At 44.6% G+C, this 18,370-nt stretch overlaps 1 protein-coding gene across 1 annotated transcript; it reads right to left on the bottom strand.

Annotated features, from left to right (window-relative positions):
• Positions 1-7,224: 7,224 nt before the first annotated feature.
• Positions 7,225-18,357, bottom strand: LOC307155591 (tripartite motif-containing protein 16-like protein). The gene is made up of 6 exons (XM_079866341.1): positions 17,661-18,357; positions 16,374-16,469; positions 16,053-16,286; positions 8,818-8,977; positions 8,625-8,672; positions 7,225-8,377 (listed from the first exon to the last, which is right to left on the bottom strand). The coding sequence occupies exons 1-6, from the start codon at positions 18,231-18,233 to the stop codon at positions 7,857-7,859; spliced, it is 1,632 nt and encodes a 543-aa protein (XP_079722467.1). The 5' UTR covers positions 18,234-18,357; the 3' UTR covers positions 7,225-7,856.
• Positions 18,358-18,370: the final 13 nt, after the last annotated feature.

The raw sequence follows: 18,370 nt of genomic DNA, 5'->3' as shown, positions 1-18,370 counted from the left end.
TATAATTTAAGAATTTCTGTTATGATGGTTCTTTTCCATATGGATGTGGTACTAAAGAGTTGGTAATGCTTTAAACTTTATCTATGACGGGGCAAACCACTTTGATAAAGATATATATTATATATGTATAATATTCCGTGACATAAAACTGAACGACTCGAACCCGAGAGATACACTAATCAATTCTGTATCCGGTACCGATTGCATAGCTCAGCTTATGTAGCTGTCACGTGTTGAAAGAAATTACTCGAACCCGAAGTCGATAGACTCGAAACGTGAACTAATCAGTTCTGTATCCGGTATTACAGACTGCAAAGCTCAGTTTATGAGGATGTCACGGGATGAACGAACGGCTTAGATTGAGTAAACTAACATACTGCATAGCCTGAAGACCCAGATAAATAAATTAATCGTTTCTGTTTCTCAGAATTTGGCCTCTTCCTTGCATTGCAATTTTTTTCTTATTCTAAATGTGATCAACATTTGATGTGTTTAGGGAATTTGGCTATTGACATGTGACATTTAAATACATTCTGCTAAAATAATATTTCATAAAATTATAATGAATATTTATTCATTTTTATGAACGAGATTCAAAGATCCGAGTTAGTAAAATTATCCGAACTTCCCACTACTGTCACGTGCATACATATTAAACTCACCATTCCAAGAAAACTGTGAAGTCTGGGATATTCTCTAATGATTTCTTCGATAGTTTTTGTTCCAGAGGATCAATTCCACGCACTGCAGTTTGTTGAGGTGGTGTGTGTCTCATGAACTCCTCGACTTGGCTGTGAGGACTTCTTGCTTTCTTTTGACACTCAATCATTGTCAGTCATCAAACAGCTCAGACTATATAGAGCATCACAGTCCCGCCCACAGCCCGAGAGCGCTTCGGTGCCGGAAGTAAATTTCCCATTCATTTCTCCCATTGACGTTTTCGAAAATCCGTATCTAAAGAGTTTTAGAGCATGTCTGAAGATAACCAGCTACGGCTGAACTCATAGGCATACAACATATCATTTCGAGTGAAAAAACGGCGAGAAAATCCCAAAAAAGTCAAAGGTACAAGACGTTGTACATATTTTCATTTCCGAGCGAAGGAACTACTCATCCCATAAACCACCGCGCCTCACTGAAGTCGACTGAAGCCACAACCGCGAAAGAGCCTTTAGAGCGACTTTAAAATCTGACGACAGCCACGCAAACTTTTTCTTGTGCCGTTTATAGCAGTTCTTTCAGTAGTAATTGTGTAAATAGACTGGAAAGCATGGCTGGCGGTCCGCGGCTCACGGGTGCAGATCTGGCGGTCCGCGCGGCGTTCTGCTCATCAGTTTCAGCGGCCCACGGGCAGGTTGCTGACAAATGCCTCAACAATTTCCCACTTGTGGTCCATGCTCATTTTATTCATGAAGTTATAGTTCATCCTTAATTTTAATAACATTTAATGTATTTTTTTAATAACAACAAGTGAAAATTAAAAAGTGAAGGTCAGCAAACCAGAAAGTGCATCATATTTAGTTTATTAACTTGCCATGAATTATTACACAAATGTTCAGTAAATGCATGAAGAGCTCTCTATGGCTCTGGGTATGCCTAAGCTAAATATTGTTTTGACAGTGGCATCATAAAATGCTTGATATGACTCATACCATAAGAAGACTCCTCAGTAAATGTCACATCAGTGATACCGTGCAAAAAAACGCACCAGTTTTTTTTCTTTTTTCTATTTATCTTGAGTCTTCACGAACTTTCGCGGGGTTTACACGAGCTCCACCAATCAGATGCATCACTGTGGGATTGTGGGATTGTTTAGGATTGTGGGTAATGAAGTACTTCTCCAAGACATTGCGAATAAAAGGCATTTATCTCAAAACAATGTTAGTGCCCCATGAACTTTTGGCGGTTATATGAGCATATACAATCACTTAGTACTGCCGTAGCTGGTTTTAAGTCTACCATGTATGGTTACGTTTTTATGGCTTATACCCCAACTGTCAATGGAGAAATTGTATTGAATTTTTACTTCCGGCACCGGCTGTGGGCGGGACTGTGATGCTCCATTGAAATTAAAAAATACTGTATTGAAAATTACGGAAGACAGCTGAAAAAAATTAACTGTACCCGGATCTGTAGTAGCCCCAGCACTGCACATTTGGTATCTCTAATCATTATTCAACTTACCAGCTTGTTAGTAGAGGGACTCCAAGACCGGTGCATGAAGACATCCAAAATGTGTACTATTGTACACTGACTGTCCAGGACCAGAGTTGAGAACCATTGTCATCCAGCAGCTTAATACTTTCAGTTACTCCTTTCTGTGTTAGAATGAAGCAGAATTTTTTTAATATTTTCAGAAAAGTAAACTAGTCCTTAAAAACTTGCTACTACAGTAAATCAAGGTAATCTGTGTATTGGAAAACATCAACTTTCTTTCACTAATCATGAACTAATTGTTTATTTGTTGCACAATGTTTCCCATTTCAATGTTGTTGGGAATATCGGCACTTTTTCATCTTTCATCTCGGAGATTTCAGCGAATTCAAACGCTTCTCACTGCACCTCACAGCGCTGTTGTGGTGTCGTGTGACCGATGTCTGAGCTCGCGCCGCTGGGCCGAGCTGATAAATGGTCCATGCACTACGGTTCAAATGAGTAGAGCTCTTTCGTTCCGCATTTAGTGACAATTGTAGTCGTACCTGTACGAAAAAAGTACGTTACCAGTCTGGAGCACTGCTTCAGCTGTGACAGACCATCACTAAAGTCCCTTTAAAAGACATTTGCTATCACGAATACCGTAAAACAGGCGTAATGCTAGATAGTGATTTCAGACTAAGGCCTACTTAGTTTATTGTAGTACGTAACTGGTAGTAAACGGTTTCGCTAGTATAATGTTATAATTAATTACTTTATTACTGCTAGCGACCTAACGGCGATAGATATGATTAATTTCCAATCGATCTCACTTCCCGGAGATCATTAAAACGGTCTAAAGGGAACTTCGTTTTTAAAAAATATAAAATTCAAATTTAGAATAATTATATTCAACGTCTCAGTACACAATACTTAATGTTACATAAAAACTATATGACTTACCTTTCATAATCAGGATGCAGCAGCAGCTCCTGCGTTGACTGTCTGTCACTGGACCGTTAAAATTTGAACCGTCACTGCAGAAACCGTAGGCTATTTAACCCAACAGTCGGGTTATTTCTAGAAATTACCCAACGATTTTAAAAATGACCCAATATTTTTGGAAAATAACCCAACATATTGACCCAATATGTGTAACCCAACGGTTGGGTTACACAAATAACCCAACGTTTTTTACTGTGCACACACCGGGAGGATTATCACGCAGGCTTTTGGCTGACGTTTAACGCCTCGGGACTAAACAAAGGACTCCAATGTGAGTGCACACACCGACATGCAAAACGGCAGACGTAAAAGCGTAATTTAAAAAAAAAAATGCCTCGGGTCCTTTTTTTGGTTTGATGCGCCGTGTTAAAAACTGGCCGACCAATGAGATTGGCACTTTTGTTCTCGTGCCTGGAGCTGCTGAAGTTACAGTACTTGGTGGAGCTCAAGCACAAAACTGTTTCACCGAGCTCACATTGATAGAAGAAGAAGAAGCAGAAGATGCAATGACTCGGCAAGATGAATGTAGAGCTGCTGGTCTCTTTGGTGTCTGAACACAAAGAGCTTTATGACAAACGCACAGCGACTACAAAAATCTCGATATTAGAGGGAGTTGATATGGAGAGGAATTGCAGATAAAATAGGATTCTATGGTGAGTTTAATTTCACTTAATTTTCTATCATGTACATTTGTAACTTTTCCCTGAAAACTTTTGACCATCGCCATCGTTTGTGTGCTGTAGTGGAGGAGGATAAACAGAAGTGGAAAAGCTGTAGCGATACATGAGGAAAAATTGTGTGGATGGATTGAATGCCGGAGTGGACAGGCTGCTAAAAACAAGACGTTGTGGAAGTTTATAAAGGTGATGGAGTTCCTTGCAACAACAACTGAATTTCGAAGATATGAACATTAGAACATTACAATACATATTTGTGTGAGCTATACGTAATGCATTGACATTAAACAGTGATTAACATGATATCATGGCATGTTCCCTGTACACTGTGTGATCTCACCTCTAGTTCAAAATATTAGTTTGTGTTCTGTGTAATAGCTAACCTCTGCCTAACTTGTGCTGCCAGATGTATGGAACATTAAAACTGAATCTAAACTACATTTGTAATCAAACATTGATTTGGTCTAGATGGATATGAAGTGTGGGATGGCCCACAGTGTGAATGATTGTTTCTGATGTAAACTGAATTAATCTTTACAGTGTTCACAGCAATATTTCTGATGTAAACATGGGTGAAGTGTTTGACCAAGTGGTGGTCCAAAATGATGCGAGCGAAAGTGAGAAGGCACCAGTTAACGTCTTCAGGATCAGGCCAGTTTGGCCAGCCCTCTTCTGCTCTTTTTCCTCACCAGTCACCTGTGTCCCACCATCAGGTCACCCCACAGACCCCTACAAACTGTGGAATAACAAATTTATTAAATGTTTAAATGAGGTTACTGATTTTAGCATGTGAGGTATAGATGATTAGCCTGGCAAGCCAGACCTACATCAAGATGTTAGGTCTGGAAACTCACCATAGTCACGGCTCAATCCGAGGGGCGGGATAAACGGCTGTCTTTCAAATTCCCTCTGCACGCAATAGGACAGCGCTTCAACCAACCGGAGCGTTTTCCCAACAGCGGAGATTAGTTGATAGATTCAACTTTTGCCATATCTGGCCGGCAAAACGACGAACACATCTTCCTTTTTTTAAGAATGACTTAAGTGCCGTTCTTTGCTCTTTTCTCAAAGAAAAACTTAACTCCAAGTCCTCCAGATCGCGGCCAAAGCCGATTCGAAAGACCGTTGTTCTCCATCAGCAGCCGCCATTCTTTGTTTTCAAGTAGCAGCAGCCAGGTAACCGTCGCAACTCTGTCGTGTATGTTAAGCCCGCCCCCGCCTACTCTATACACAACGTGATTGGCCTGACCCAATCTGGGTTTTTGCAGCGAGAAGGTTTATTGAGAGTTGCTAGACTACCCTGGCTGCGAAATACATTTTGCTGCCGCTAGGGTGCGTCTAGATTTCTAGGCTAATAGATGATGATATTTCAAAGAAGATTAAGTCAAGCAGCCCAGGTGGCGGACATTAACCTTTGTATCCGGAACAGTGTCATAGTCCCAAAGTAAGAAGGTATGGGTGATGCTGTCAGGCTGATTGGATCATTTGAATGATAGTGTTATGCTGACTCTTGATTGAATCAACTCATGCCTATGCTTTGTCTTGATTTGTCTCCACCTCCAAAAGCCCCTCCTCCTTGTAAATGTATAAAAACTATACTGTATAGAACTCAGTTAGACTTGGAAGAACACTACAGACGACACACAGCGAAGATCCAAATAAATCACTTCTGCTTATCCCAACGTCTCCTGGTCTTGCGTGAATGAAAGAAAACTTTACAACAAAACTATGGGTGCTCTGCCAGCTCTTGGCCACACCAATATATGTGTATTATATGCCATTTTATTTCTGTATTTTTATAGTTTTTTTATATTCAAGAAATATAGTTGGGAATGTCTATATCATAAATGGGCCATTCTACAGAATTGGTGCAAACTGCTGTCCCACAACCAAAAAACACATTTAAAAAGCATTTGAGTATTCAAATTTGAGATGTTTACAAAGATCCTTCTATTATCTATTGAATCCCACAATAACATTTAAAATATCAGTAAGCTTAATATATAAAATCATAATTTATTGGTTACTTTCAATTGGGGAGGTGGCTGTCAACTTGTGAAAATGATATTGAAAAGTTAAATGTTAAATTTTTATCATTGATGTTTTTAAAAATATATTTTTGATTTCTTTTAAAAAGTGAAGTTAAAAAAACATGTATTTTATATTTTATTTTTAAATCATGAAACTTTATGTAAAAACAATGTGTCCCGTATGTTCATGTCACTACCGAAACAGTGTGTGTTTTAGTCCATTGGCTGAGACTGATTTTAACCACAGCCCTACATTTCTGATCAGGAAATATTCCTGTGTCCCTCTCTCTCATAGCCTCTCTTTCATTGTAGATACTGTAGGTACCATCATTTTGAGGGAAATGTGTTCAAAAGTCTGAAAATATGTGTGTAACTTTAAGGAACGTCTGTCATGATTCTGCCTTGTGTTTTAGTAGTTCTCTAGTCTTGTGGCAGGATCATGACAGACCCATGTTTTGTGTACAAGCGCTTGGTCATTAGTTTGGCCATGTGCTTGTGTTGTCTCGTTTCCCAGCCCCGCCCTCCTTGTTACCCTCATTTAGTAATTATCTCCTCCTAATTATCACCTGTTTCCCTCATTAGTTTGTCCCTATTTAATCCCCTTGTGTTTGCTGTCCTTTGTCGGTTCATTGTGAAATGTGTATCTGTGAATTGTTGTTGCTGTGAATACCTTGTCTAGAGTTTTTGTTAGTGAAGTTGATTGTCTTTATATAGTTAAGCCTTGTCAGTCTAGTCACCCGTTACCTGTGTTGTTTTGACCCCTCGTGGGTTTTGTTTTCTGTTTTATATCAATAAATCCCGTTTGTATTGTGTACTGTCTGCGCTTGGGTTCATCTTGTTGCACGCCCGTGACAACGTCACTACCAAACACCTTTTTTTCTGCAATTAAGCAAACGTTTTTGGGTGTTACTCCATAAAATTTAGTTTTTATGTGTGTACAACTGTTCAGAACTGAGCTAGGTAACCATGTGCTGGTTATCATCTTTGAACTAGGCTCAAAAGTATCTAAAATTGTCACTACCGAAACAGTCATGACCGAAACATTACTGTCACTGAAAATGTGCCGTCACGACCGAAACATGGGATGTTTTGTCTAAAATAAAGTATATTGAATTATCAACTAAGATGTTATTATAGTGTTTGGTTCAATGTACATTCAAACTAATGAACCCTTAACTTTGAAATCAGTATGATTAACTTAATGGCTTTTACAAAGACAGATTGAATTCAATATACAACGAATCTTATAAATTACACTTGAAATATTGTTCAAATTTGAATTGTTATTGATTTTCCTGTGAAAACTTTCTTTTTTTTTAAATAGCAAAAAATATATATTTACAAGGTAGATGTAAACAAAATATGAATAGGTCAATATTAGCCTTCCTATTAAATTATTTATTATTGTGTTTCGGTAGTGACAAATTTGGGGAGAGGAAAATATTCCAAAACTTTCTGAAAATACAATATGATAATTAATTGCACAATAACTAGAAATGTGTACCTTGGATATTATACAATTTGCATACATACAAAATTTGTGAAAAAATACACTTTTGTACAAACACAATTTTTCTCCTAGCAGGAGTTTTATAAGGAACAATGGTGATATAATTCATAATAAGAAGTCATTGTACATGGAGAATTGGGTTCGGCACAACATTTTAATTGTAAACTAGCTTATTGACAAGAATGGGCAATTAACATGTACCCTAATTTTATTTCAAAATAAGGTTTATAAGAATTTAACTAATTAAGGCTATCCCTAATGACATAATAATCTGAACCAAATTCTCAGATGTAGATATTAATAATACAACCTTACAAAATCCTCAACTTTTTGCCCTTACTGTCTCAATGATACACATATTTATTCTGTTTTATTTCAGTGAAGTTCATCAGAATTAATGTAATGAAGAGGAAATAAGAGTCTCTGTATCTCACTGTTACTGATTTATCGTGCGGCTCAAAGTATTATGGGTAAAATCTCTCTACAATCTGTTCTGAAACATCAACACAGTTTCACTGATGATCCAGACCAAACCCAAAACCCAGGATAGAGCGTCTGAGTGAATGTGGTCTGGACTGTGTGGATGAGGCTCATTGTGTCAGAGACGCTGTAGAAGGACAGAGTTCCTGCACTGTGATCCACATACACTCCTATTCTTCTGCTGATGGACTTTACAGGGAGAGAAGTCTTTATCTTATTGTGCCAGAATGAGTAACTGGAGGAAGAGCAGGACAAAATCCAGGACTGATCATTACCTCCAAACAAACACTCATTACCCCGTCCCTTCCTGCTGATGCTCTTATATGCCACTGATACATACACATATTCACCACTGCACTCAATCTCCCAGTAACAGCGTCCACACACACTCTCTCTACACAACACCTGAAACCTCTGATCAAATCTGTCTGGATGATCAGGATACGGCTGCTCTGTGTCAGTGTTAGTAATCACTCTGTTCCTCTCAGACAGACTGAGGAGTTTATTCACTGTGTTCAGATCCAGAGTGAGCTGATGGGAATCTGATGGAGAGAAAACACATCAGAAACAGGAATTTTGAATCTGTCTGATCTTTTAATGTATCTGAACTCTTCATGAATCAATGTTCAGTGTATCATCAGTGTCTCAGTACAGCTGACCAAATATCCTGTGCAAATCATCATTTACATGATCAATTATAAAACTCTTCTATCATGATTTATTTCTCCTTCTACAGGAAGAACATGAACACATTCAGTGAGTTTTTCTGCTTGTTTTCTAGTGACTCACATTGTAGGAAGTCGTTCCTGGTCTTGGGATTCATGTTGGTGAAAGTGACTGTGGAAATAAACAGACATGAACAGTGTGAAGAGAAATGACAAGATAAAATACATCCATTTCTAAACCATAGGAACATTTCGTTGTACGTTCAGATTTGGGATCTTTCTCCACACGTCTGTATAAACGAGGCGCAGGACTTTACCTCCGTCTGAGATCTTCTTGATCTCCTCTTTGCAGAAATCCTCCAGTTTGTCTCTCAGCTGACGGACAGATTCTCTCACGCCATCAAAAGAGGAGAGAGAACTGAAGGAAACGTCGGGTTCGTCTGTAGATTCAGGAGGTGCTGAGAGAGATTGGAAACTCTACAGAAAACAGAAATCAAAACTCATCATCTCCACACTTCAGCCAATAACCTGCACTATATCAGATCTGAGCGGCTCTTGTTGACTTGACTTCTCTTCAGTGACTCGCTTCAATCCAGCACTTTCACACAATCAGCACATTCTCCTCATATTCATCATTTAATGCTACAAACTCTAGTATTCATCATTTAATGCTACAAACTCTAGTATTTCACACTTAATAATAATATTATTTAAATATCATAGCATAGCAGATATCAGAGCAGAATGAATGTAATAAGTATTTTTTAAATTATAATTAAAATAATTATTTTAATTAAATGAATGTCGTATAGTCTAAATTTATATTAAATGCAATTAGCTAATATTTAGAGAGCTTTTTGATCAACTTAAGTAGGATTTAATATCTGTATATGTAATTTCAGAATTATTTCTATTGTCTTTGAAATATGGTTAAAGTTAATGCTGAATGAACTGACACACATTTATGATAAATTAAAATATACTCAATGTAATTTCTATTGAAATTTGTTTGTTTAATTTTATGAACATTATCAATACTATCAACTTTGAAGATCACCTGACCCAATTTTGGTGCCAATTACTGAAATTATTTTAGTAGAAATAAAAGATTTCATTAAAAGAGGATGAAAAATCTAGTTGGCTGGATATTGATACCGTCTCGGTTACGTATGTAACCCTCGTTCCCTGAGTAGGGAACGGAGACGTTACGTCGGATGACGACGAATGGGGTTTCGCTTAGAAATCCTATCATCTTCGAGTATATAAAACGAGCCAATGGCAAAGAAATGCCATGGGTCTGCGGAATTTGCATAGCGTAACTCCGCCCCACGCAGGGGGTATATAAGGAAGTGCGCTGGCAACATGCAGATATGTCTTCGCTGAGGAGCCGAGACTGAACTCAGGCGTTCCAGCGGTACAGCGGAAGTGGCAGGGAGACGTAACGTCTCCGTTCCCTACTCAGGGAACGAGGGTTACATAGGTAACCGAGACGTTCCCTTTCGTTGTCACACCGAGTTACGTCGGATGACGACGAATGGGGTTCCCAGTGTAATCACGCCATCTCTCGACTGTCTTCCAGTGCCCTGCGTAAGTCTGAGCTCCCTGTCGTGAGACTAGCACGGACGAAGGAGTCCTACTTAACACAGGAATACCAAGGTACACTGGGAAGCATATCCAGTGGAAATATGCAATCATGCCCAACCCGAAGGGGGGGACTTGGAATACACATATGACCCCGAAGGGCTGCATACGGAGTAACACTGGGGTGTCCAACCGCAGGTGGAATATTTCAACCCCAGGGGTGGCAAGGTGGCTTGCCAAGGGAAAGACACATGCTCAAAGAGGCTTACAGTGGAATACACATGTGGGGGTCGCCCAGAGGGGGAACCATGCACATGGAGGCACCTAGCCAAGCGCGAAAGCTGCTCAGTTGCAAAACTCTGGCGTTGACTTCATCAGTGCTGGAGGAGACTCAGGGCTTATTAGGCTCACCTGAGGAAAATATCGCACGTATCCCGTCCGTGGAGAGCAATGGCGAGCAAGCGAAGACACCTGAGCAGAATCTCTTACCGGCTAGTTGAAGCGAGTACATGAGAAGAAACTGGCTCCACTCGGAGATTATAGAATCTCGCGAATGTGTTAGGTGTCGCCCAGCCTGCAGCTCTGCAGATGTCTGTTAGCGAGGCGCCATGCGCTAGAGCCCAAGAGGATGCCACACTCCGGGTGGAGTGGGCCGTCACACCAAGGGGGCATGGTCGACCTTGCTGCTGGTATGCCAAAGCAATGGCGTCCACTATCCAGTGAGACAACCTTTGCTTGGAGAGAGCCTTTCCCTTCAGCTTCCCACCATGACAGACAAAGAGCTGGTCTGAGGTCCTGAAACACTGCGTCCTGTCAACGTAAGCACGGAGTGCGCGTACTGGACAGAGCAGTGCCAAGGCTGGGTCTGCCTCCTCCAAGGGCAGTGCTTGCAGGTTCACCACCTGGTCTCGAAAGGGTGTGGTGGGAACCTTGGGCACATATCCATGCCGGGGTCTCAGGATCACGTGAGAGTTAGCCGGCCCGAATTCCAGGCACGCTTCGTCAACTGAAAATGCCTGCAGGTCCCCTACCCTCTTGTTGGAGGCCAATGCAACCAGGAGCGCTGTCTTCATTGACAGGAACTTAAGCTCCACTGATTGCAGAGGCTCAAAGGGAGCACTCTGCAGGGCAGTTAAAACCACTGAGAGGTCCCAAGAGGGTACGAGGGGAGGACGAGGAGGATTCAATCTCCTGGTTCCCCTCAGGAACCTGACGATCAGGTCGTGCTTTCCTAAGGACTTACCATCGACTGCGTCGTGATGTGCGACAATGGCGGCAACATACACTTTCAGGGTGGAGGGAGACAGCCTTCGCTCCAACCCTTCTTGCAGGAAGGAAAGCACGACACTGATGGGGCATTTCGTGGGTTCAAGATTTTTAGAAGAACACCAGTTGACGAAGAGGTTCCACTTCAACGCATAGGCATGTCTCGTGGACGATGCTCTAGCGGAAGTGATGGTAGCCACCACCGCTGGTGGTAGGGTACTCAAACCTGCCTCGTGCCGTCCAGGAGCCACATGTGGAGGTTCCAAAGATCAGGACGAGGGTGCCATAAGGTGCCCCGTCCCTGAGAAAGCAGGTCCTTCCTCAGGGGAATTGGCCAGGGAGGTGCTGTCGCGAGGAGTACTAGTTCTGAGAACCAGGTGCGGTTGGGCCAGTATGGGGCAACCAAAATTACCTGCTCCTCGTCCTCCCTGATCTTGCGCAAAGTCTGCGCAAGAAGGCTCACTGGGGGAAACGCATACTTGCGGAGGCCCCGCGGCCAGCTGTGCGCCAGTGCATCCGTGCCGAGCGTGCCCTCGGTCAGGGAATAAAACAGGCCGCAGTGGGACGAGTCATGGGAGGCAAACAGGTCTACCTGTGCGTCCCCGAACTGATCCCAAATCAGCTGAACCGTCTGGGGATGGAGTCGCCAATCTCCAGCGAGAGGCCGAAGCCGAGACAGCTCGTCGGCCGCCTGGTTCAGGTCTCCCGGGATATAAATGGCTCAAAGCGACCTCAGATGCTTCTGACTCCATATGAGGAGGTGGCGGGCGAGTTGTGACATACGGCGGGAGCGCAGACCACTTTGACGGTAGATGTACGCTACAGTCGCGGTATTGTCCGATCGGACTAGTACGTGTTGACCCCTGAGCAACGCATGGAAGCGGTGCAGAGCAAGACGTACCGCCAACAACTCGAGGCAATTGACATGCCAAAGGCACTGGGGTCCTGTCCAGGAGCCCGCGGCAGCATGTCCATTGCACATGGCGCCCCAGCCCGTGGTGGAGGCATCTGTTGATACAACAACATGCCTGGAAACTCGTTCCAAGGGCACTCCGGCCCGAAGAAAACTGAGGTTCGACCACGGGGTGAAGGTCTGACGGCAGGTCGGAGTCACTGGGACTCGGAGCGTGCCGTGATGCCATGCCCACCTCGGGACTCGATCGCGAAGCCAAAGCTGAAGTGGTCTCATATGAAGCAACCCGAGCGGCGTGACTGCGGCTGCAGATGCCATATGCCCCAGGAGCCTCTGAAATAGTTTCAGTTGAACCACACCCTTGCCCTCGAACTTACGAAGGCGAATCAGCAGTGACTGCGCGCGCTCGCTCGTAAGCTGCGCGCACATGGCGGCCGAGTCGATTTCCATACCGAGAAAAGAGATCCTCTGCACTGGGCAGAGTTTGCTCTTCTCCCAGTTGACCCGAAGGCCCAGACGAGCTAGGTGCCGGAGCACTAGGTCCCTGTGTTCGCAAACCTGGTCTCGAGAGTGAGCTAGGATCAGCCAGTTGTCGAGATAGTTCAGGATGCGAACCCCGTGTTCCCGAAGGGGAACAAGGGCTGCCTCGATGACCTTCGTAAAGACGCGAGGACAGAGCTAGCCCGAAAGGGAGAACAGCGTACTGGTATGCCTGCCCCTCGAAAGGAAACCGTAGAAACGGTCTGTGTCGAGGAAGAATGGAGACATGGAAGTAGGCATCCTTCAGGTCAATCGCTGCAAACCAATCCTGCGGCCGTATGCACTCGAAAATGCGTTTGGCCGTGAGCATCTTGAACGGCATCCTGTGAAGGGAGCGGTTCAAGATGCGCAAGTCGAGGATTGGTCGTAACCCACCGGACTTCTTCGGTACAATGAAGTAGGGGCTGTAAAAGCCGGACCTCATTTCGGCTGGAGGGACAGTCTCGATCGCACCCTTCGCCAGTAAGGTAGCGACCTCCGCTCTCATAACCGGGGCATTGCCACCGACCATAGTGAAGCGGACTCCCCTGAAGCGGGGAGGAGACCGCGCGAACTGAATCACGTAGCCGAGCCTGATGGTCCTCGCGACCCAGCGGGACAGCCTGGGAAGCTCTAACCAGGCTTCCAGGAACTGTACCAGCGGGGTCATGCGGACCACAGACGTACCCTCGGTGGTGCAGCGAGGCGGAATGACCGGCCCAGGTGTGGGTGGCATAGCGGCCCGGTGCGGGGGCCCAGTCATTAGCCGCGTCCTGCCAGAGGAGGCCAGGGGAGGACCAGCGTCCCACTGGGGCGTGCTCTGGCAGGGAACTGGCGACAGAGGGGGACGAGAGTGGCGAGGCTCGTGAGCGGCGCGCACTGTCATCCGGACACTCTGTGTGCTCAGAGATGGGGGAGTGAGTTCTTTCTTTAACCACATTAGGGTGCTGCTCGTCGTGGGACGAGCAGCGGGGTGGGGAAAACCAAGGATTCTCCCCCGGCCCTCCACCGGGGGAAGGAGCGGCCCTGCTACCGTCTCCTGGGAAGAACTCAACGCCATCTCTGAGCAGCCCGTCTCAGGAGCGCCGTTTGGCCTGCCGTTTAGCGGGGCACGGGGCGGGAGAGGGCTGTGGCGCCTTCCTACGGCGTCCTCCACGACGCGACCCGGATGGAGGCTGCTGCTGGGGCCGTGCGGGAGGGGTGGGAGCCGTAGAAGGGCGCCCTCGGCGGCGAGCAGACTGAGGCACCTGTGCCGACGGCTGGGTGGAGGCAGCAGCTGGCCGTCGGGGCAGGACGTGTTTGAGAGCCTCAGTCTGCTTCTGGGCGGTCGAGAACTGCTGGGCAAAGTCCTCAACCGCCCCGCCGAAGAGGCCAGCCTGGGATATGGGAGTGTCGAGGAAACGGGTTCGCTCGGCCTCACGCATATCGGCCAGGTTGAGCCACAGATGTCTCTCCTGGACCACGCAAGTGGACATCACCTTACCCAGGGAGCGTGCGGTCACCTTCGTCGCTCGGAGAGCAAGGTCGGTGGCGGCACGCAGCTCATCAAAGAGCCCTGGGTCAGTCCTCCCCTCGTGCATGTCACGCAACATCTGGGCCTGGTAGACCTGGAGTGTCGCCATGGCATGCAGTGAGGAAGCCGCCAGCCCCGCAGCTCTATAGGCCTTCGCCACAAGGGTGGAGGAGAACCTATAGGCTTTGGAGGGGTGCTTTGGGTCACCACGGGAAGAAGCACTCTGAGGACACAGTTGCATCGCAACAGAGCGTCCAACCTGGGGAACCCCAGTGTACCCTTTGGCGGCCGCCTGATCGAGAGGAGGCAGGGCGGAGGAGGTCGCCGAGCGATCACGAGAAGACAATGGTGCCTTCCAGGACCTCGTGACCTCCTCATGCACATCCGGGAAGAAAGGCATTGGGGTCGCGCGCTGACGAGGATCAGCGGCGGCACCCAAAAACCAATCATCCAGCCGCGAGCGCACCGGACCAGGTGGCGGGGACCACTCAAGCCCAATGGCTGCGGCTGCCCGGGAAAGCATGGCAGTCATCTCGGGATCAGACTCGGGCAATGCTGGCACACCCGAAGGTGGCAGCACAGCCGAATCCTCACTTCCCAAGGAATCTTGCCCACCCTGTGATGCAGTGATCGACATCGAATCTTCCTCTGGAGCGCCAAATGAGACCCGCGGCAAGTCAGAGGACTGTACGGTGGGCTCATTTGAAACACTAGCGGGTTGCACGGCGCTAGAGGACGGTGTGGAGCGTGGAATAGTCGGCCCTTTGTCCCACACCGTAATCCTCAGGTCACCCTGGCTGCCAGCCGAAGTACTAGCTCTCGCGGAGCCCGTAGATCGGGGTGCGGATGAGGGGACTCTACCATGAAGGTCATTGAGTCTCGACCGTAACCGTGCGATGGGCATGTTCCCGCAATGGGAACATGACTGATCCACAAACGCTGCCTTAGCGTGCTCTAAGCCCAGACACACAAGACAGCGATTGTGCCCATCAGAGTCAGAAATGAATAGACCGCAACCAGAAGTGCACGGGCGAGGCATCTTTAAAAAGACGTGCCGCGTGCAAGCTCTTTTAGAAAGGAGATTTCTCCACAAATGCTGAAGCGACCAGGGAGAGAACACACAAACACTGGCAAATCACTGCACAGATAAGCAGGGAATGTGCACTCGCTGGAACTCGCTGTCACACCAACACTTGGAGAGAGGCTCGTCTCGAAGAGAATGAAGAGATGAACTCAGGATTGGCTGTGGAGTGAAGTACATCAACTTGGCTCCGAAGCGAAAACATATCTGCATGTTGCTCGCGCACTTCCTTATATACCCCCTGCGTGGGGCGGAGTTACGCTATGCAAATTCTGCAGACCCATGGCATTTCTTTGCCATTGGCTCGTTTTATATACTCGAAGATGATAGGATTTCTAAGCGAAACCCCATTCGTCGCCATCCGACGTAACTCGGAGTGACAACGAAAGGGAACATCAAGTTCACTGATTTCATCAAGACAGAAGAAACCAGAAGGAAAAATGAGTTAATATTTAATGGTTAATTTCCCAGGGCTTTGTAAGTGTGTCTCTTTAAACAGAAGATGATCAGATGAGAGTCTGACTGATGATTATATGATAACACAACACTTGACTGAATCTGACTGAATTCCTGACAACATCTCAGTCAACGGCTCATTCTGCTCTCATGAAATGTTTCTCTGTCATAGCAGGATCTTGCTCAAGTCCACTTTGATCCTGTTCTTCTAGATCTCTGTTACCTGCAGGAACTGGATATGATCTTGTGTGTGTGAAAGCTGCTCCAGCTCAGCGTCTCTCCTCCTCAGATCATTGATCTCCTGCTCCAGTCGCTCCAGTCGTCCTTCAGCTCGACTCACTGCAGTCTTTTCCTGATCTCTGATCCGCTGTGTGACCTCAGAGCGGCTTCTCTCAATGGAGCGGATGATCTCAGTGAAGATCCTCCCACTGTCCTCCACTGCTGTGTGTGCAGAGCGCTGTTACACACACATCACAATCACACAGTGGCTTCAGCATGACTGACAGAGTCCAAACTGATACGTCTCAAACTTCTCCAGACTCACCTTATGAGACTCCACAGCCTCTCTCAGATGCTGAAGATCTTTCTGTCTCTGCTGGATTCTCTGACGGATCTTCATCTGCGTCTCCTTCAGCTGTTTCTGGAGGACAAACCAATGACAGGAAATGACACATAAAACTACTGTCATACAAACATTAAAGTTACATGAATCCAGAGTTGGTGAAGTGGTTAAAGATCTTGCATGGTAAGTTTTTACTGTCTGGTTCAAACCACAGATTCATGGTTTCCTGAAATGAATGTCAGCAGTATTTCATCAGTGCCTAGTTTTATATCATTAGTATCATCATTTACTCTCCCTCATGTCGCTCCAAACCTGTATGACTTTCTGTCTATTGTGAGACACAACAGAAGATATTTAGAAGAATGTCTCAGCGGTTTACAGAGGCCACATAAAATATGGTGACACGTCAATAACGTCAAACCTCATTGGTTCTTTCATGTCACAGTCACATGACTAAACACCATGATGTCATGACACAAACACCAGTGAAAGTGTGATGTGTTTGATGTCATCATATTTGATTTGGGCTCCACATACATGAGTTTATCAGTGATTTGATTTGTGAATAAAAATTTGGCTCTTTTGATAGTAACATATTTTAAAGACTGCACTTATTTAGGAAATTATACAAGAATATAATTGTTAATATAATTGCTATTAAATGAAAATGTATCATAGTTTAAATGTAAATATAAAGCAATTAGCTGAACTTAAGAGTGACTTTTTGACCCACTTAAGTAATATTTAAGTATATAATGTAATTTCGTAATTCTATTGAGTAAAATTGAAATATTAAATATTATTAAAATGTACTTTAAAGTAAAACTTTTCTTTTTACATTATAAAAAAGTGTACTTTATAAAGTGTACTTATGAAACATTCATGAAAGTTGACTCTCTTTAAGTGCACTTAAGTGGCCTTTCATTTCATTAATATTATATTATCTGCAAGTACAGTTTTTTTTTTAAATATACTTTTAATTTGAAGTACACTACAAGTGCATGTCAATACACTTAAGCGTACTCCTTTCTTTAACCACTAGTTGTTTAGATTACTTTTATGCTTTTTCTGCTTTTTGTTGCTTGAATTTTTTTTTTACTCCATTGACTTACAATGTATAAACTAAAATAGACGAGACATTCTTCAAAATATCATCTTTTATATTCCACAGAAGAAACTCAGTCAAACTGGTTCGGAACAACATGAGTAAATGAGTGAGTTAATAAAGACACTTTCATTTCTGTGTGATCAATCCCTCTCAGTTCATACCTGTGTCTCTGTCCTCTGTTCTGCAGTTGATACAGTGTTGTGGTTTTTATGTTCACTCTCCTTACACCACACACAGATGCACTGTTGATCAGTGACACAGAACATTTCTAGCTCTTTATCATGTTTACGGCAGATCATGTCCTGCAGTCGTCCAGTGGCATCAATCACTTTGTGTGGCTTACGAGTGTGAAATTCCTCATGACGGTCTAAATGAGTTTGACAGTAAGATTCCTGACACACCAGACAGGACTTGACGGCTTTGTATTTTCTTCCAGTACAGACGTCACACTGCACGTCTCCAGCTCCAGCGTAACAGTCAGCAGGAAGTTTAGTCGTCTTCAGTTTCTCCACCAGTTCAGCCAGAATGGTGTTTTTAGCTAAAGCAGGTCTTGGACTGAAGGTCTGTCTGCACTGAGGGCAGCTGTAGACTCTCTTCTCATCCTCCTGATCCCAGCAGTCTGTAATACAGATCTTACAGTAACTGTGTCCACAGTGGATAGCCACTGGATCCTTCAGGAGATCCAGACACACTGGACACGTGAACTCATCCTGAGAAATTCTGGCTTCTGCCATTTTACTGCATGAATACAGAGAGACACGAACACACAACAGCTCAACAATACTTCAGTGTCTTTTTCTCTGAACTGAGGAGTTGAAATAGTTTCCTGCTTCTGTGTTTGAGTGACGTGTGTAAAACAGGAGTGTCTGTA

This window comes from Squalius cephalus (genome assembly GCF_949319135.1).
Source record: "Squalius cephalus genome assembly, chromosome: 1".
Lineage (NCBI taxonomy): Eukaryota > Metazoa > Chordata > Actinopteri > Cypriniformes > Leuciscidae > Squalius > Squalius cephalus.
Note: the sequence above shows the minus strand (reverse complement) of the source record. Positions and strands in the feature narration are given on the sequence as shown.

Coding starts and splice junctions, on each gene's coding strand:
- LOC307155591 (XM_079866341.1), bottom strand. CDS start 18,233: ATGGCAGAAGCCAGAATTTCTCAGGATGAGTTCACGTGTCCAGTGTGT. Junction 16,470..17,660: donor AACAGAGGACAGAGACACAG/GTATGAACTGAG, acceptor TTTGTCCTCCAG/AAACAGCTGAAGGAGACGCA. Junction 16,287..16,373: donor AGGCTGTGGAGTCTCATAAG/GTGAGTCTGGAG, acceptor TGTGTGTAACAG/CGCTCTGCACACACAGCAGT.